This window comes from Mya arenaria, chromosome 6 (genome assembly GCF_026914265.1).
Source record: "Mya arenaria isolate MELC-2E11 chromosome 6, ASM2691426v1".
Taxonomy (NCBI): Eukaryota; Metazoa; Mollusca; class Bivalvia; order Myida; family Myidae; genus Mya; species Mya arenaria.
The window spans coordinates 82,685,913-82,705,240 of record NC_069127.1 but is presented as its reverse complement, the minus strand read 5'-3'; the positions used below and the strand labels follow the sequence as shown (position 1 = coordinate 82,705,240).

Here is a 19,328-nt window from a genome sequence, read left to right as displayed (position 1 = left end):
ACATCTGATGGCAACGCAGCATCACCAATTTCTTTGGAAATAGATGACATTCCTCAGAAGTTGGTTCTCCTCTGTCTCCATCGGTTGAAATATAATGTTATGGGGGAACTTAAAAAGTGGCTAAAATAAGTGAGACAAATGTCAAAATTCATAAACACTTGCAGATGCTAATTATGTGCCTCTATTTGTGTTGTAAAAATGTGAAAACAAATTGGTATTTTAATGTATGATATAAACATTAAATTGTGTAGTTACAAAGACGTGCAACGCAGCCTTATTTAAGCTCAATTGATTATCATACATGTGCATTTTCATAGTATGTGATTACTATATCAGTGTAACTTGGTGCAGGTTTACTCATTAGATTATGAAAGTTTTTTTGTTAATATTAAATATTGAAACTTTACCTGGCATAATGTTTGTTATCACTAAGCTGTCAAATCTGACAGCCTATGTGTGCTTTGAGAAAGTCCCCAGCACGAAGGCCTGACAGTGCGTTACGTGATTCCTTTACGGGTGAAGGTCTTTCGTAAATTGGGAAACCAAAACACTTGTGTAAAAGAACATTGTTATGTATGTAAACAAGGTATTGAAATGACCTCAGATGTGTTATCAAATAGAGAGCAATATTAGTTTCCGAAGTGATTCGTAAATGAAGAATAAATCAGGTAGGCTTAATAATATTTGTTTATTAGTGAGAATGTTTAAACTAGTTTAAAGCTGGCGATACATTGTTGAGCAGTATATATCGCTGTAAAAGTAATTATTTTCGTTTATACATGTATCATTGTATGATGTACTGAACAATTACACTTCCTGTATTTATTTCAAGTAAGACCATATTATACAAATACAGAATGTGATGACCTTGGACAGATTTTCGGTTACTTTACTTAATAACCTCTATCTAAATCAGGAATATTTGTTATGTTAACTTGAAAATTTATTCCATTCATACCAGGAACAGACATTTGAAAATGGAGTCCACACAATCTGCCACGAGTACTGTCTCTGAAAAGGCCACAAGTCTAAAGATTAGGTACAGAGGAACACAGGCGGGTGGACAACATGACAATCAATCAATCTCTGAACAGCCTACCAAATGCCCAACATCCGCCCAAGGATCGAAGAGTTCAGCGACAGCGGAGGTAAAACCTGTGACATTTGAGGCATTCCAAGACGTACCTTTTAGTCAACATTCTACTTTTATCAATAAACCAAAGAAAAATAAAAACCAGTTTGGACCTGGAATGTCAAAGAGAGTACAGAAAGGCGGTATAAGGCAAACTATTTTCTCAAACGATGGCAAAGACAGACCTAAAGTTAATTCGGCATCAGAAAATTCCGAATCCAGGCGGGAAGACAATGTTGAGTCTGGACCTAATGTATCGCACTCAGCACAACAATCCTTAACAGCTGTTACTCTCATGTCACCAAAAGGCGAAATGGACAGAGATACAGTAGATGTGCAATTGCTCAGAGAGGGTGCTCAGTTCGAAGAAGGAAGACATCTCCAAGCAACAGTAAAAAGCAAAACATGTGTAAATGACAATAACTCAATGATGAGTCACCCGCGCACAAATACGAAAGGACAACTAATGGGCGACCTTACATCTAATGGCAGCACAGCAGCACCCATTTCCTTGGAAACAGGTGACCATAATGCAACGAATTCAGCACGTTCCTCAGAATTTTGTTCTCTTCTTTCCCCATCGGTCGAACTAGATGGAGGGACATTAGAGGTGCAAGAACTCAGAGAGCATGTTCTGTTAGAAGAGACAGAACCTGAACAGGTCAGAGAAGAGAACATCAATTCTGAAAAGCACGAAAATAAACTGATGCTTCAGAAGCAGACTATTACCGGAGTTCAATCGAAAGAAGACCTGGCACCTGATGACAGTGCAACTACATCCGTTTCTTTGGAACCAGATGCCAGTGCTTCTTATAAACTAAATTCAGAAGAAGAAATAACTCAAATCCATGTTAGAAACATTGTAGCAGATGAATCTCTAGAGATGTTGATGATTTTTCAATCAGAGGCACAAGCAATCACTGATAAGCAGTTGACAAAGATCAGCTCTGCTACTGCTGACCTTTGCATTCAGGATAAGCAGCATTTAAGATCGTCTACGGGTGACATGGGATCATGTGAAGGTATTTCGAAGTGTTTTTATATTCCATGTACAGTTGAATGTCTTAAAATACCCTAAATAAGTACTTATTCAAAGACAAAGACTTCTTTGAGGAAAATGTTAAACTCTCCAAAGACAACGTATAATGATTTATTCATACCAAATTCAAATGTATATTATTGTATAATGTAAGATTAAAATATCGAGCTTGTTTAATATGTCTGCTGTTCCATCGGTTATATCATCTGTTTAACGGCCTATGTAAACTGACATAACTAGTCACAACTCATTTTTCAGGAAAGAAAGACTTTGTGATTCTTCATGCAGATTGCGATACAGAACGTACACACGATTACAAGGAACACCTAGAGGATATAACCAGAGATCCAAACATCCGCCCACCGCTGTCTGTTGATTTGTACAGCAGCATCGATGTAAATAAACCAGGACTACAAGGACTAGAGAAATTGTACGACACTTACAGAAATATTCTTGTTTTTGTGACACGTGCATTTGAATCCGATTATTACGCTAAATTTCAGAATGAAATTGTTCAGACTTTCGGTTTACAAAGTGGTCCTGAGTGCGCATACCGGGTGCTGCCAGTTTGGCGAGAGTACGAAAAAAAGCATAGTACGATAACTGCTTTAAAGTGTCTTCTAGGATTTCCGTACGTATGGTTTGCTGGTAAACCAGCAATGAAGAGAATTTATATCGACATTGTGAAAACCACTGTTGTAAAGTCAAGACGAGAGATCCCATAGACTGAAATCTTAAAAAAAACGTTTTGTCATAGTATGTATATAACACAAATGTGCCTTACATTATTACAAACCGGTGTTTGAAATCGTCTTAAGTTTGATATCATATGCAAGGCAACTAAAAATTCTTCCAGAAAAGGAAATCATATAAAGCGAACACAAATGGGCACTATCCATCCTTGCAGCACAATTGCAGTTTATTTAATGATGTATGGTTCAACCTAAGCAGGGGCGTACCTGAAGCATTTAAAACTGTACGCATGTAAACCTGAATGAGGTGACAGCATGTGAAGGGTTTCTTTATTTTTCGGTCTGCATATGTTATATGGGGTGAGAGCAGGCTGGTAGGATTGTTTTTTAAAGAATACATTTATAAAGGAACCGTATTCAAACATTCATGAAGTCGTATAACAAACAACTTTAACCAGTGAACAGCAGTGGTTTTTTGGTGCAATCTACTGCCTTCTAAAGGCTGTTTCCCCTTGTACATTTTTCCCAAATAATGATATTTTTTACCCCAATTTGATAAATGCAGATTATGTAAATGAATAAAATAGCAGTAAATTTCTTGAAAGATAAACAAAATCTTTCACAGCATAAGGTATGCATTTAAAGGTGAAAACATGAATATTTGCCATTATATCTGCTATTTCGTTCAGATTTGGTATTTTTCCCAATTTCGACTTTTGCAAGGCACAAACGGTAAAAATATTTCCCCAAAAATATCACTGAACAGGAACATGTATATACAGTATACACGCACTAAGTCTTCATTTTGGCGCCTGAAATGGACTATTTAAGCACTTGCAAGCCCTTTCGATGAATTATAAAATAATGCGTACGCCCGGTCGTACTGTAGTATGCATAGGAACGCCCCTGCTAAACTCAGTATAATTATTTTAATTATTTGATCAAATATGTGGTTTCTGCTTGCTTTTGAACTCGTTGTGCCATAATTCTACAGATATGACATTAAAACCCAAAGAAAGAGCGTTAAAAGTTGTGGTGGTCATTTTTGTACGCTAAAACATGTTAGATCAACAGGAAAGGGAAACAAGAAATAAACTTAAACATACTAAAAATCCTCAAGAAGTATCTATCGAATTCTCTAAAAATCCTGTTTATTCTAAAACTTCTAAGCATTAAATAATTCGAAATTTCTACAACATTCTAATCAAACCCTTATGAAAACATTATAAAACATTATTGAGGGAAACCACAGTTTACTTTAATAAAATTAGGTTAACTAACAATGAAACTAGATTATTAAACAAATCTAAAATACACATACATGTAAACGTATGATAAAAAATTAAAATATTATTCCCATTTACATCCTGTCTTGTCTTTCCCAAATGTTAGAACTTGTACGTAACGGGCACACAAAACACACAACACTTCAGTGTTGAATCAAAAATTTAATCACTGTTTTGACTTATATATTAATAAGGGGTTTAGGTTAAGAGTTATGTAAGGGTGCTGAACACCGTTCGTTTTAGGTGCCCCCCTCTGCCGTCGTGGAAACTAAAGTGGGCACCCTTCTGCCCTCGTGGAAACTAGCATTGGCACCCTTCTGCCCTCGTGGAAACTAGCGTGGGCACCCTTCTGCCCTCGTGGAAACTAGCATGGGCACCCTTCTGCCCTCGTGGAAACTAGCATGAGTACCCTTCTGTCCTCGTGAAAACTAGCATGAGTACCCTTCTGCCCTCGTGGAAACTAGCATGGGCACCCTTCTGCCCTCGTGGAAACTAGCATGGGTCAAGACTGTCAAATGTTTTTTGTTGTTGTTTTTTATTCAGACTTATGATATGATTATAAATACATACAAACTAAACATGTTGGTATTACTTCAATTAAAACAATTCCTATTAAACATTGTAAGTCAAAATCAAAATGTTTCACAGTTCTTCACAGCCCATTTTGATGTGCTCTTTTCTCCCTTAGCACTCTGTCTCTCTTTTGCAGCTTTTGTCCTTAACTTGAAACCCTAATCCCTATGCAGTATATATCTGTCCTTTTCGTTTTTGTTGTGTATGTATCCTCCCTGGTACACGGGAATCCCGATCAACATCCGGCAGTTACGCGGGTACACGTACACGTACGTCAGTGGGAACCAGTGCACGTGACAGTCACGCATGGCGTCCTCAAACACGTGTGCGCGTACTAGGTTCAACTTGTAATTGCCTTCTAAGAAAACACTATCCTCCGTTTTGATGTTTAAACCATTCCCAAGTAATATCCAAAAGTGATCAGCCAATGTTGCTACCAATATGATTGGAAGTTCAAATTCTTCATATATCAGTTTTATATTGATGTTGATATCAGAGATTGGTTGCATATTAAGATTGTACCGATCTAAACGTTCCATGATTTCGTTTCTATTCCCACCAAGCACCACAATGGGATATATCAGTCGCCTCAGATTTGAATGACTTTCAATACCTAGTTTAATGTAATGTTCCTCGCTGACGTATGTGCCTGTAATATACTGACAAATCACATATATTGCCCGCGCATCGTTTTGTATACCAAAGAGAAGTCTCGTCAAAATTGGTACTGAATGGGGTCTTTTCTTTAAGTGTCCAACATTGTTACATATAAACTCCTTGTCACATATTAACTGTGAATTCAATCTCGAAGTAGTGATGTTAGACTTTAACTGTTGATAATGTTCCTTGTCTGCTGGGTTATTTCCATATTGTGAATCGTCTTCACTCGTTCCCGGGCTTGCCGTGTCCTGACCTGCAATGGCAGCGGACGCTTGATCGCCCCTTTGGTTTCCCGAACTTATTTGCTTTCCTTTTTCTATGTTTTCGTGTCCCATTACGGCTTTATAACAGCGGTCGGGTAACGTCAGCTAACGAATCTGTATTATAAAGTAGATAGCAATGAATGATGGTAGTTACATTAGATTTACCTTGCTAAAAATTAATAAGGATATGTACAATAAAATACGTAAAAGAAAGAAGAAAGAAAAACTGTTTTATCTAACTTACAATCTAAATGAATAATAAAATGCACTGAGCTATTTGTCTAATCTATTTTAGGTGATTATGTAACTCAATATCTAGAACATTACAGATTGCGTGCATAGGAAAAAAACAGTATTCATTGTATAAACATGAATTCGTGTAAGCCAAAGCTTAAAAGCTACAATCTTATCTTACCTTTTAAAACAAAAACCGTGAAACCTAAATTCAATAAATATTTCAAAATCCGCCCAATGTAAGGTTATGTGATCACGAATATTGATTTTGGCGGCTTTTCAATATAAAATTATATATATTTTTACTTCCTAGACATTTAATAAAAATATGATCTGTTAAATTGCGCTGTTATGCTGCATTCAAGTAATAAATACCGTTTTTGATGTATCCAAATGCACAGTAAAAGCTAACTTTGAAGCGAAACTACGTTAATGAAACTAGTTCCAAAATACGGCGGTTAAGTAGTCAGGGCCAGCATTCAATAAGCAACTTAGATTTCAAACTTAAAATCAAGATTATATACTGGGTGTTTTGATTGGTAAGCATATTTAGCTCACCAATAGGCTGAATGGAATCACTGAGGCATGTCTTAGGATAAGGATAAGAATAATATTATCATAATTGCAAGCAACAAGTCAATTGCTTCTTTCAGTAACTGAATTAGAGAGTTCCTCAAATTAATTGAAGATAGATAGATAAACTTTATTCCTCCAAATTGGAGATCAAAGTACCTTCGCAATTCGAACTTCAAATATTTGAGTTCATGTAGATTAAAATTGTTCGTTCCATAGACACACAGCATTCAAATAGGGCTAGGCACGAAATAAATGCCAGCCGGACAGCAATGCATATGTTAGAAATTAAGTATCGCAAAGACAGACAATTTGATTAAGATATGCCTGTCGTCAGACAATAAATAGGCGTGACAAAACAAATGGTGGTCATTGTAGCAAGAGTTCTGCTTTAAACGGACTAGTAAACATCAGATGATATAGTTGCAAGAATAAATGAAACTTACATAAAATTGATACCATTGTGTACAACGCATTGAATCTCTCCTACTGGTGGATCATATCACTTACAACACATGCATCTTTCGCTGTTTTTGCGCATTTTTCAAATTCGAAATTTACCGGGGTTGTCTACATTTTACCGTGATTTACTTCACAGGTCAAACATCCGTTCACAACAAGACCACGGGCTCATTGTAAAAACTGAATTTTACCCGGTATAGACATACTGTTAAGCAAAAGAAACAAGTGACTTGTTTCGAACACTGACCTAACTACATGTAGACTTAAGATACGACTTACAGTCCTCAATGGAATGGAACACAGCATTTAAAACTCACTCGGGGACATATACGTTCCCACAATATGTCTGTATGGACCGTATGAGTCTGCAGTTGCTTTAGGGCTGTGGCAGGACAAGTCTGCGGTTGCTTTAGGGGTGTGGCGGGACTAGTCTGCGGTCGCTTTAGGGCTGTGGCAGAACAAGTCTGCGGTCGCTTTAGGGCTGTGGCAGAACAAGTCTGCAGTTGCTGTAGGGCTTTGGCGGGGATATTCTGAGGTTGCTTTGGGGCTGTGGCGAAACTAGTCTGCGGTTGCCTTTTGGGATGTGGCGGGACAAGTCTGCGGGTGCTTTAGGGCTGTGGCGGGGCTAGTCTGCGGTTGCTTTAGGGTTGTGGCGGGGCTAGTCTGCAGTTGCTTAAGGGCTGTTGCGGGACTAGTCTGCACTTGCTTTAGGGCTGTGGCGGGACTAGTCTGCGGTTGCTTTAGGGCTGTGGCGGGACTAGTCTGTGGTTGCTTTAGGGCTGTGGCGGGACAAGTCTGCAGTTGCTTTATGGCTGTGGCGGAACTAGTCTGTGGCTGCTTTAGGGCTATGGCGGTACAAGTCTGCGGTTGCTTTAGGGCTGTGGCGGGGCTAGTCTGCGGTTGCTTTAGAGCTGTGGTGGGACTAGTCTGCGGTTGCTTTGGGGCTGTGGCGGGACAATTCTGCGGGTGAATTTTGGCTCTGGCGGTACAAATCTGCGGTTGTTTTAGTGCTGTGTCTGTGGCTGCTTTAGGGCTGTGGCAGAACTCGTCTGCGGATGCTTTAGGACTGTGGCAGGACTAGTCTACGGTTGCTTTAGGGCTGTGGCAGGACTAGTCTGCGGTTGCTTTAGTGCTGTGGCGGGACAAGCCTGCGGTTGCTTAAGAGTTGTGGCAAGACAAGTCTGTGACTGCTTTAGGGTTGTGGCGGGACTAGTCTGCGGTTGCATTTTGGCTCTGGCGGTACAAATCTGCGGTTGTTTTAGTGCTGTGTCGGGACTAGTCTGCGGTTGCTTTAGGGCTGTGGCAGAACTAGTCTGCGGATGCTTTAGGACTGTGGCAGGACTAGTCTACGGTTGCTTTAGGGCTGTGGCAGGACTAGTCTGCGGTTGCTTTAGAGCTGTGGCGGGACAAGTCTGCGGTTGCCTAAGAGTTGTGGCAAGACAAGTCTGTGACTGCTTTAGGGTTGTGGCGGGACTAGTCTGCGGTTGCTTTAGTGCAATGGCGAGGCTTGACTGTGGTTGCTTTAGTGCTTTGGCAGGGCTAGTGGCGCAACTAGTCTGCGGTTGCTTTAGGGCTGTGGCAGGACAAGTCTGTTGTTGCTTTACCGCTGTGACGGGACTAGTCTCTGGCTGCTTTAGGGATGTGGCGGGGCTAGTCTTCGACTGCTTAAGGGTTGTGGAGGACAATGCTACAGTTATCAGCAGTTGCTTTAGGGCTTTAGGGGACAAGGCACCTGTTGCTTTAGGGCTGTGGCGGGGACTAGTGGCGGGGGCTAGTGGCGGAACTAGTCTGCAGTTGCTTAATGGCTGTGGCGAGGCTAGTGGCGGAACAAGTCTGGAGTTGCTTTAGGGATGTTGCAGGGCTAGTGGCGGAACCAGTCTACAGTTGTTCAAGGTCTGTGGCGGGGTTAGTGGCGGAACTATAGTATGCAGATGCTTTAGGGATGTTTCAGGGCTAGTGGCGGAACTAGTCTGCAGTTGCAGAAGGGCAGTGGTGGGACTACTAGAGGTTATAGTGGCAGGATTAGTATGCAGTTGCTTAAGAGCTGTGGTGGGGAAGTGGAGGAACTAGTCTGCAGTTGCTTAAGGGATGTGGGGGGCTAGTGGCGGGACTAGTCTGCAGTTGCTTAAGGGCTGTGGCGGGGTTAGTGGCGGAACTAGTCTGCAGTTGCTTAAGGGATGTGGCGGGACTATTCTGCAGTTACTTAAGAGTAGTGGCGGGTCTAATGGCGGAACTAGTCGGTAGTTGCTTAAGGGCTGTGGTGGACAAGGCATTGATTGTGTAATGGTTGTGGCGGGGCTAATGGCGAAACTAGTGACGGAACTATTCTGCAGTTGCTTTAAGGCTGTGACTGGATTAGTCTGCAGTTGCTTAAGGGCTGTCGTGGGACTACTCTGTAATATGGTTAAGTGATATGGCTGGGAGGTCTGCAGTTGCTTTAGGGCTGTGGCGGGACTAGTATGCAATCGCTTAAAGACATTGGCAGGATAAGTCTGCAGTCGCTTGAGGGCTGTTTTGGGACATACCCAGATAAAGGAGAGGGTGTCACCCAACAAGGCGACATGAAATTCTACCTTAACCAAAGGACCGGGAAAAAGAAGCAATATCAGTAATAGGCCTCGTGGAATTCCTACGTTAAATTTTAGACGAGTTTACATTGAACATTTGTACACTTAGCATGATGGATACGTATTTCAATTTTATTATATATATATATTTGCTTTTTAAATTTTATCCGATTTAACTTTAATAGTTAACAGTGACTAGCGGCTGTTAATAGATTTGACCCTTGGGTCAGAGTTCTTGTAACATGCCCTTCCACTGAGCCACAAACAATAAATGTGGTACTAGGGAATCGGGAAGTCTCCTCCGATAGTGTTTTGAATTTGTTCTTCGAATTGCTGCTATACTGACTATTTATTTGTAAATGAAAGTCAGTTTATTATTGTTGTTTAATGTTGCTTTATTTCTTATGGAATCCGAATCAAGTTTGCTCTCCTTGTGGAATCCGGAGAACATAATCTAGGCATCCGGAATAACGCAAAAAAAAAGATCAACAATTTGAAGCCAGAAACGATTTATTTGGATTTTATGAGACAAGGTGTCCATGGTTGCACGAGTGGTTCCTGATATCTTTGCCCATGGGCATAATAAGGATTTCCAGCAGGGCCAAATAATTTGATCTGCTTATCTGGGATGGGAGAAAGAAATGTCCCATGACACTCCGGACAAAGGGCCTTTTAACATAGAAAGTTTAAGCGATAGTGTGAATATTGATGGTCTACCAGCAGGCATCGTGCTTCAGGGTCGTTCTAGACATTGACGAACGATTTCCTCTGGCGGAAAGCTGACCAGCACGGGCACGCTTCGAGTTTTAGCATGGGCTTTGGCAAACGATAACGATTAACGTGCAGTCTGAGAAAAGACCGGTCGCAAAATGAGGTCGATGAATATGGTTTTATACCTCGTGGGAGTTTAACAGGTGTTGCTAGACGGTTCTGTATACGCCGGCGTTTCCATTGCTACAAGACACCATGTATGGCTGAGCCGTGTTTATATATACGGTGTATACCAGGACCTCGGCATCTTCAAGGCATATACCCATGAAAGTTTGATATCATACCCAAAAATTCTAATTCAAAAAATATGATCTGTTAAATTGCGCTGTTATGCTGCATTCAAGTAATAAATACCGTTTTTGATGTATCCAAATGCACAGTAAAAGCTAACTTTGAAGCGAAACTACGTTAATGAAACTAGTTCCAAAATACGGCGGTTAAGTAGTCAGGGCCAGCATTCAATAAGCAACTTAGATTTCAAACTTAAAATCAAGATTATATACTGGGTGTTTTGATTGGTAAGCATATTTAGCTCACCAATAGGCTGAATGGAATCACTGAGGCATGTCTTAGGATAAGGATAAGAATAATATTATCATAATTGCAAGCAACAAGTCAATTGCTTCTTTCAGTAACTGAATTAGAGAGTTCCTCAAATTAATTGAAGATAGATAGATAAACTTTATTCCTCCAAATTGGAGATCAAAGTACCTTCGCAATTCGAACTTCAAATATTTGAGTTTATGTAGATTAAAATTGTTCGTTCCATAGACACACAGCATTCAAATAGGGCTAGGCACGAAATAAATGCCAGCCGGACAGCAATGCATATGTTAGAAATTAAGTATCGCAAAGACAGACAATTTGATTAAGATATGCCTGTCGTCAGACAATAAATAGGCGTGACAAAACAAATGGTGGTCATTGTAGCAAGAGTTCTGCTTTAAACGGACTAGTAAACATCAGATGATATAGTTGCAAGAATAAATGAAACTTACATAAAATTGATACCATTGTGTACAACGCATTGAATCTCTCCTACTGGTGGATCATATCACTTACAACACATGCATCTTTCGCTGTTTTTGCGCATTTTTCAAATTCGAAATTTACCGGGGTTGTCTACATTTTACCGTGATTTACTTCACAGGTCAAACATCCGTTCACAACAAGACCACGGGCTCATTGTAAAAACTGAATTTTACCCGGTATAGACATACTGTTAAGCAAAAGAAACAAGTGACTTGTTTCGAACACTGACCTAACTACATGTAGACTTAAGATACGACTTACAGTCCTCAATGGAATGGAACACAGCATTTAAAACTCACTCGGGGACATATACGTTCCCACAATATGTCTGTATGGACCGTATGAGTCTGCAGTTGCTTTAGGGCTGTGGCAGGACAAGTCTGCGGTTGCTTTAGGGGTGTGGCGGGACTAGTCTGCGGTCGCTTTAGGGCTGTGGCAGAACAAGTCTGCGGTCGCTTTAGGGCTGTGGCAGAACAAGTCTGCAGTTGCTGTAGGGCTTTGGCGGGGATATTCTGAGGTTGCTTTGGGGCTGTGGCGAAACTAGTCTGCGGTTGCCTTTTGGGATGTGGCGGGACAAGTCTGCGGGTGCTTTAGGGCTGTGGCGGGGCTAGTCTGCGGTTGCTTTAGGGTTGTGGCGGGGCTAGTCTGCAGTTGCTTAAGGGCTGTTGCGGGACTAGTCTGCACTTGCTTTAGGGCTGTGGCGGGACTAGTCTGCGGTTGCTTTAGGGCTGTGGCGGGACTAGTCTGTGGTTGCTTTAGGGCTGTGGCGGGACAAGTCTGCAGTTGCTTTATGGCTGTGGCGGAACTAGTCTGTGGCTGCTTTAGGGCTATGGCGGTACAAGTCTGCGGTTGCTTTAGGGCTGTGGCGGGGCTAGTCTGCGGTTGCTTTAGAGCTGTGGTGGGACTAGTCTGCGGTTGCTTTGGGGCTGTGGCGGGACAATTCTGCGGTTGAATTTTGGCTCTGGCGGTACAAATCTGCGGTTGTTTTAGTGCTGTGTCTGTGGCTGCTTTAGGGCTGTGGCAGAACTAGTCTGCGGATGCTTTAGGACTGTGGCAGGACTAGTCTACGGTTGCTTTAGGGCTGTGGCAGGACTAGTCTGCGGTTGCTTTAGTGCTGTGGCGGGACAAGCCTGCGGTTGCTTAAGAGTTGTGGCAAGACAAGTCTGTGACTGCTTTAGGGTTGTGGCGGGACTAGTCTGCGGTTGCATTTTGGCTCTGGCGGTACAAATCTGCGGTTGTTTTAGTGCTGTGTCGGGACTAGTCTGCGGTTGCTTTAGGGCTGTGGCAGAACTAGTCTGCGGATGCTTTAGGACTGTGGCAGGACTAGTCTACGGTTGCTTTAGGGCTGTGGCAGGACTAGTCTGCGGTTGCTTTAGAGCTGTGGCGGGACAAGTCTGCGGTTGCCTAAGAGTTGTGGCAAGACAAGTCTGTGACTGCTTTAGGGTTGTGGCGGGACTAGTCTGCGGTTGCTTTAGTGCAATGGCGAGGCTTGACTGTGGTTGCTTTAGTGCTTTGGCAGGGCTAGTGGCGCAACTAGTCTGCGGTTGCTTTAGGGCTGTGGCAGGACAAGTCTGTTGTTGCTTTACCGCTGTGACGGGACTAGTCTCTGGCTGCTTTAGGGATGTGGCGGGGCTAGTCTTCGACTGCTTAAGGGTTGTGGAGGACAATGCTACAGTTATCAGCAGTTGCTTTAGGGCTTTAGGGGACAAGGCACCTGTTGCTTTAGGGCTGTGGCGGGGACTAGTGGCGGGGGCTAGTGGCGGAACTAGTCTGCAGTTGCTTAATGGCTGTGGCGAGGCTAGTGGCGGAACAAGTCTGGAGTTGCTTTAGGGATGTTGCAGGGCTAGTGGCGGAACCAGTCTACAGTTGTTCAAGGTCTGTGGCGGGGTTAGTGGCGGAACTATAGTATGCAGATGCTTTAGGGATGTTTCAGGGCTAGTGGCGGAACTAGTCTGCAGTTGCAGAAGGGCAGTGGTGGGACTACTAGAGGTTATAGTGGCAGGATTAGTATGCAGTTGCTTAAGAGCTGTGGTGGGGAAGTGGAGGAACTAGTCTGCAGTTGCTTAAGGGATGTGGGGGGCTAGTGGCGGGACTAGTCTGCAGTTGCTTAAGGGCTGTGGCGGGGTTAGTGGCGGAACTAGTCTGCAGTTGCTTAAGGGATGTGGCGGGACTATTCTGCAGTTACTTAAGAGTAGTGGCGGGTCTAATGGCGGAACTAGTCGGTAGTTGCTTAAGGGCTGTGGTGGACAAGGCATTGATTGTGTAATGGTTGTGGCGGGGCTAATGGCGAAACTAGTGACGGAACTATTCTGCAGTTGCTTTAAGGCTGTGACTGGATTAGTCTGCAGTTGCTTAAGGGCTGTCGTGGGACTACTCTGTAATATGGTTAAGTGATATGGCTGGGAGGTCTGCAGTTGCTTTAGGGCTGTGGCGGGACTAGTATGCAATCGCTTAAAGACATTGGCAGGATAAGTCTGCAGTCGCTTGAGGGCTGTTTTGGGACATACCCAGATAAAGGAGAGGGTGTCACCCAACAAGGCGACATGAAATTCTACCTTAACCAAAGGACCGGGAAAAAGAAGCAATATCAGTAATAGGCCTCGTGGAATTCCTACGTTAAATTTTAGACGAGTTTACATTGAACATTTGTACACTTAGCATGATGGATACGTATTTCAATTTTATTATATATATATATTTGCTTTTTAAATTTTATCCGATTTAACTTTAATAGTTAACAGTGACTAGCGGCTGTTAATAGATTTGACCCTTGGGTCAGAGTTCTTGTAACATGCCCTTCCACTGAGCCACAAACAATAAATGTGGTACTAGGGAATCGGGAAGTCTCCTCCGATAGTGTTTTGAATTTGTTCTTCGAATTGCTGCTATACTGACTATTTATTTGTAAATGAAAGTCAGTTTATTATTGTTGTTTAATGTTGCTTTATTTCTTATGGAATCCGAATCAAGTTTGCTCTCCTTGTGGAATCCGGAGAACATAATCTAGGCATCCGGAATAACGCAAAAAAAAAGATCAACAATTTGAAGCCAGAAACGATTTATTTGGATTTTATGAGACAAGGTGTCCATGGTTGCACGAGTGGTTCCTGATATCTTTGCCCATGGGCATAATAAGGATTTCCAGCAGGGCCAAATAATTTGATCTGCTTATCTGGGATGGGAGAAAGAAATGTCCCATGACACTCCGGACAAAGGGCCTTTTAACATAGAAAGTTTAAGCGATAGTGTGAATATTGATGGTCTACCAGCAGGCATCGTGCTTCAGGGTCGTTCTAGACATTGACGAACGATTTCCTCTGGCGGAAAGCTGACCAGCACGGGCACGCTTCGAGTTTTAGCATGGGCTTTGGCAAACGATAACGATTAACGTGCAGTCTGAGAAAAGACCGGTCGCAAAATGAGGTCGATGAATATGGTTTTATACCTCGTGGGAGTTTAACAGGTGTTGCTAGACGGTTCTGTATACGCCGGCGTTTCCATTGCTACAAGACACCATGTATGGCTGAGCCGTGTTTATATATACGGTGTATACCAGGACCTCGGCATCTTCAAGGCATATACCCATGAAAGTTTGATATCATACCCAAAAATTCTAATTCAAAAAATATGATCTGTTAAATTGCGCTGTTATGCTGCATTCAAGTAATAAATACCGTTTTTGATGTATCCAAATGCACAGTAAAAGCTAACTTTGAAGCGAAACTACGTTAATGAAACTAGTTCCAAAATACGGCGGTTAAGTAGTCAGGGCCAGCATTCAATAAGCAACTTAGATTTCAAACTTAAAATCAAGATTATATACTGGGTGTTTTGATTGGTAAGCATATTTAGCTCACCAATAGGCTGAATGGAATCACTGAGGCATGTCTTAGGATAAGGATAAGAATAATATTATCATAATTGCAAGCAACAAGTCAATTGCTTCTTTCAGTAACTGAATTAGAGAGTTCCTCAAATTAATTGAAGATAGATAGATAAACTTTATTCCTCCAAATTGGAGATCAAAGTACCTTCGCAATTCGAACTTCAAATATTTGAGTTTATGTAGATTAAAATTGTTCGTTCCATAGACACACAGCATTCAAATAGGGCTAGGCACGAAATAAATGCCAGCCGGACAGCAATGCATATGTTAGAAATTAAGTATCGCAAAGACAGACAATTTGATTAAGATATGCCTGTCGTCAGACAATAAATAGGCGTGACAAAACAAATGGTGGTCATTGTAGCAAGAGTTCTGCTTTAAACGGACTAGTAAACATCAGATGATATAGTTGCAAGAATAAATGAAACTTACATAAAATTGATACCATTGTGTACAACGCATTGAATCTCTCCTACTGGTGGATCATATCACTTACAACACATGCATCTTTCGCTGTTTTTGCGCATTTTTCAAATTCGAAATTTACCGGGGTTGTCTACATTTTACCGTGATTTACTTCACAGGTCAAACATCCGTTCACAACAAGACCACGGGCTCATTGTAAAAACTGAATTTTACCCGGTATAGACATACTGTTAAGCAAAAGAAACAAGTGACTTGTTTCGAACACTGACCTAACTACATGTAGACTTAAGATACGACTTACAGTCCTCAATGGAATGGAACACAGCATTTAAAACTCACTCGGGGACATATACGTTCCCACAATATGTCTGTATGGACCGTATGAGTCTGCAGTTGCTTTAGGGCTGTGGCAGGACAAGTCTGCGGTTGCTTTAGGGGTGTGGCGGGACTAGTCTGCGGTCGCTTTAGGGCTGTGGCAGAACAAGTCTGCGGTCGCTTTAGGGCTGTGGCAGAACAAGTCTGCAGTTGCTGTAGGGCTTTGGCGGGGATATTCTGAGGTTGCTTTGGGGCTGTGGCGAAACTAGTCTGCGGTTGCCTTTTGGGATGTGGCGGGACAAGTCTGCGGGTGCTTTAGGGCTGTGGCGGGGCTAGTCTGCGGTTGCTTTAGGGTTGTGGCGGGGCTAGTCTGCAGTTGCTTAAGGGCTGTTGCGGGACTAGTCTGCACTTGCTTTAGGGCTGTGGCGGGACTAGTCTGCGGTTGCTTTAGGGCTGTGGCGGGACTAGTCTGTGGTTGCTTTAGGGCTGTGGCGGGACAAGTCTGCAGTTGCTTTATGGCTGTGGCGGAACTAGTCTGTGGCTGCTTTAGGGCTATGGCGGTACAAGTCTGCGGTTGCTTTAGGGCTGTGGCGGGGCTAGTCTGCGGTTGCTTTAGAGCTGTGGTGGGACTAGTCTGCGGTTGCTTTGGGGCTGTGGCGGGACAATTCTGCGGTTGAATTTTGGCTCTGGCGGTACAAATCTGCGGTTGTTTTAGTGCTGTGTCTGTGGCTGCTTTAGGGCTGTGGCAGAACTAGTCTGCGGATGCTTTAGGACTGTGGCAGGACTAGTCTACGGTTGCTTTAGGGCTGTGGCAGGACTAGTCTGCGGTTGCTTTAGTGCTGTGGCGGGACAAGCCTGCGGTTGCTTAAGAGTTGTGGCAAGACAAGTCTGTGACTGCTTTAGGGTTGTGGCGGGACTAGTCTGCGGTTGCATTTTGGCTCTGGCGGTACAAATCTGCGGTTGTTTTAGTGCTGTGTCGGGACTAGTCTGCGGTTGCTTTAGGGCTGTGGCAGAACTAGTCTGCGGATGCTTTAGGACTGTGGCAGGACTAGTCTACGGTTGCTTTAGGGCTGTGGCAGGACTAGTCTGCGGTTGCTTTAGAGCTGTGGCGGGACAAGTCTGCGGTTGCCTAAGAGTTGTGGCAAGACAAGTCTGTGACTGCTTTAGGGTTGTGGCGGGACTAGTCTGCGGTTGCTTTAGTGCAATGGCGAGGCTTGACTGTGGTTGCTTTAGTGCTTTGGCAGGGCTAGTGGCGCAACTAGTCTGCGGTTGCTTTAGGGCTGTGGCAGGACAAGTCTGTTGTTGCTTTACCGCTGTGACGGGACTAGTCTCTGGCTGCTTTAGGGATGTGGCGGGGCTAGTCTTCGACTGCTTAAGGGTTGTGGAGGACAATGCTACAGTTATCAGCAGTTGCTTTAGGGCTTTAGGGGACAAGGCACCTGTTGCTTTAGGGCTGTGGCGGGGACTAGTGGCGGGGGCTAGTGGCGGAACTAGTCTGCAGTTGCTTAATGGCTGTGGCGAGGCTAGTGGCGGAACAAGTCTGGAGTTGCTTTAGGGATGTTGCAGGGCTAGTGGCGGAACCAGTCTACAGTTGTTCAAGGTCTGTGGCGGGGTTAGTGGCGGAACTATAGTATGCAGATGCTTTAGGGATGTTTCAGGGCTAGTGGCGGAACTAGTCTGCAGTTGCAGAAGGGCAGTGGTGGGACTACTAGAGGTTATAGTGGCAGGATTAGTATGCAGTTGCTTAAGAGCTGTGGTGGGGAAGTGGAGGAACTAGTCTGCAGTTGCTTAAGGGATGTGGGGGGCTAGTGGCGGGACTAGTCTGCAGTTGCTTAAGGGCTGTGGCGGGGTTAGTGGCGGAACTAGTCTGCAGTTGCTTAAGGGATGTGGCGGGACTATTCTGCAGTTACTTAAGAGTAGTGGCGGGTCTAATGGCGGAACTAGTCGGTAGTTGCTTAAGGGCTGTGGTGGACAAGGCATTGATTGTGTAATGGTTGTGGCGGGGCTAATGGCGAAACTAGTGACGGAACTATTCTGCAGTTGCTTTAAGGCTGTGACTGGATTAGTCTGCAGTTGCTTAAGGGCTGTCGTGGGACTACTCTGTAATATGGTTAAGTGATATGGCTGGGAGGTCTGCAGTTGCTTTAGGGCTGTGGCGGGACTAGTATGCAATCGCTTAAAGACATTGGCAGGATAAGTCTGCAGTCGCTTGAGGGCTGTTTTGGGACATACCCAGATAAAGGAGAGGGTGTCACCCAACAAGGCGACATGAAATTCTACCTTAACCAAAGGACCGGGAAAAAGAAGCAATATCAGTAATAGGCCTCGTGGAATTCCTACGTTAAATTTTAGACGAGTTTACATTGAACATTTGTACACTTAGCATGATGGATACGTATTTCAATTTTATTATATATATATATATATTTGCTTTTTAAATTTTATCCGATTTAACTTTAATAGTTAACAGTGACTAGCGGCTGTTAATAGATTTGACCCTTGGGTCAGAGTTCTTGTAACATGCCCTTCCACTGAGCCACAAACAATAAATGTGGTACTAGGGAATCGGGAAGTCTCCTCCGATAGTGTTTTGAATTTGTTCTTCGAATTGCTGCTATACTGACTATTTATTTGTAAATGAAAGTCAGTTTATTATTGTTGTTTAATGTTGCTTTATTTCTTATGGAATCCGAATCAAGTTTGCTCTCCTTGTGGAATCCGGAGAACATAATCTAGGCATCCGGAATAACGCAAAAAAAAAGATCAACAATTTGAAGCCAGAAACGATTTATTTGGATTTTATGAGACAAGGTGTCCATGGTTGCACGAGTGGTTCCTGATATCTTTGCCCATGGGCATAATAAGGATTTCCAGCAGGGCCAAATAATTTGATCTGCTTATCTGGGATGGGAGAAAGAAATGTCCCATGACACTCCGGACAAAGGGCCTTTTAACATAGAAAGTTTAAGCGATAGTGTGAATATTGATGGTCTACCAGCAGGCATCGTGCTTCAGGGTCGTTCTAGACATTGACGAACGATTTCCTCTGGCGGAAAGCTGACCAGCACGGGCACGCTTCGAGTTTTAGCATGGGCTTTGGCAAACGATAACGATTAACGTGCAGTCTGAGAAAAGACCGGTCGCAAAATGAGGTCGATGAATATGGTTTTATACCTCGTGGGAGTTTAACAGGTGTTGCTAGACGGTTCTGTATACGCCGGCGTTTCCATTGCTACAAGACACCATGTATGGCTGAGCCGTGTTTATATATACGGTGTATACCAGGACCTCGGCATCTTCAAGGCATATACCCATGAAAGTTTGATATCATACCCAAAAATTCTAATTCAAATATTAACTTTAAGACCCATTATTCTCATATAAAGAAACGTTATGACCAAGTGACATGACTGTGTC

General features: G+C 43.0%; 4 protein-coding genes across 5 annotated transcripts; 1 reads left to right on the top strand and 3 right to left on the bottom strand.

Annotated features, from left to right (window-relative positions):
- Nucleotides 1–530: 530 nt before the first annotated feature.
- LOC128239151 (uncharacterized) lies at nt 531–4,727 on the top strand. The gene is made up of 3 exons (XM_052955646.1): nt 531–668; nt 962–2,154; nt 2,430–4,727. The coding sequence occupies exons 2-3, from the start codon at nt 978–980 to the stop codon at nt 2,894–2,896; spliced, it is 1,644 nt and encodes a 547-aa protein (XP_052811606.1). The 5' UTR covers nt 531–668; nt 962–977; the 3' UTR covers nt 2,897–4,727.
- On the bottom strand, nt 4,636–6,394 carry LOC128239152 (uncharacterized). 2 transcript variants are annotated; one of them, XM_052955648.1, is made up of 2 exons: nt 6,255–6,394; nt 4,636–5,759 (listed from the first exon to the last, which is right to left on the bottom strand). In XM_052955648.1, the coding sequence occupies exon 2, from the start codon at nt 5,715–5,717 to the stop codon at nt 4,881–4,883; it is 837 nt and encodes a 278-aa protein (XP_052811608.1). In that variant the 5' UTR covers nt 5,718–5,759; nt 6,255–6,394; the 3' UTR covers nt 4,636–4,880. The 2 variants fall into 2 exon arrangements, with proteins under 2 accessions (XP_052811608.1, XP_052811609.1); XM_052955649.1 differs by lacking the exon at nt 6,255–6,394 and adding an exon at nt 6,061–6,222.
- A 1,078-nt stretch (nt 6,395–7,472) lies between these two features.
- Nucleotides 7,473–10,208, bottom strand: LOC128238100 (uncharacterized). The gene is made up of 3 exons (XM_052953674.1): nt 10,199–10,208; nt 8,265–8,730; nt 7,473–7,980 (listed from the first exon to the last, which is right to left on the bottom strand). The coding sequence occupies exons 1-3, from the start codon at nt 10,206–10,208 to the stop codon at nt 7,473–7,475; spliced, it is 984 nt and encodes a 327-aa protein (XP_052809634.1).
- Nucleotides 10,209–11,824: 1,616 nt separating this feature from the next.
- On the bottom strand, nt 11,825–18,916 carry LOC128238099 (nascent polypeptide-associated complex subunit alpha, muscle-specific form-like). The gene is made up of 6 exons (XM_052953672.1): nt 18,907–18,916; nt 16,969–17,434; nt 16,192–16,597; nt 13,470–13,659; nt 12,617–13,082; nt 11,825–12,245 (listed from the first exon to the last, which is right to left on the bottom strand). The coding sequence occupies exons 1-6, from the start codon at nt 18,914–18,916 to the stop codon at nt 11,825–11,827; spliced, it is 1,959 nt and encodes a 652-aa protein (XP_052809632.1).
- Between the last annotated feature and the right edge of the window lie 412 nt (nt 18,917–19,328).

Coding starts and splice junctions, on each gene's coding strand:
- LOC128239151 (XM_052955646.1), top strand. CDS start 978: ATGGAGTCCACACAATCTGCCACGAGTACTGTCTCTGAAAAGGCCACA. Junction 2,155..2,429: donor TGACATGGGATCATGTGAAG/GTATTTCGAAGT, acceptor CTCATTTTTCAG/GAAAGAAAGACTTTGTGATT.
- LOC128239152 (XM_052955648.1), bottom strand. CDS start 5,717: ATGGGACACGAAAACATAGAAAAAGGAAAGCAAATAAGTTCGGGAAAC.
- LOC128238100 (XM_052953674.1), bottom strand. Junction 7,981..8,264: donor GCCACAGCCCTAAAGCAACC/GTAGACTAGTCC, acceptor GTCCTGCCACAG/TCCTAAAGCATCCGCAGACG.
- LOC128238099 (XM_052953672.1), bottom strand. Junction 13,660..16,191: donor GTCCCGCCACATCCCAAAAG/GCAACCGCAGAC, acceptor ACCATATTACAG/AGTAGTCCCACGACAGCCCT. Junction 12,246..12,616: donor GCCACAGCCCTAAAGCAACC/GTAGACTAGTCC, acceptor TTGTACCGCCAG/AGCCAAAATTCAACCGCAGA.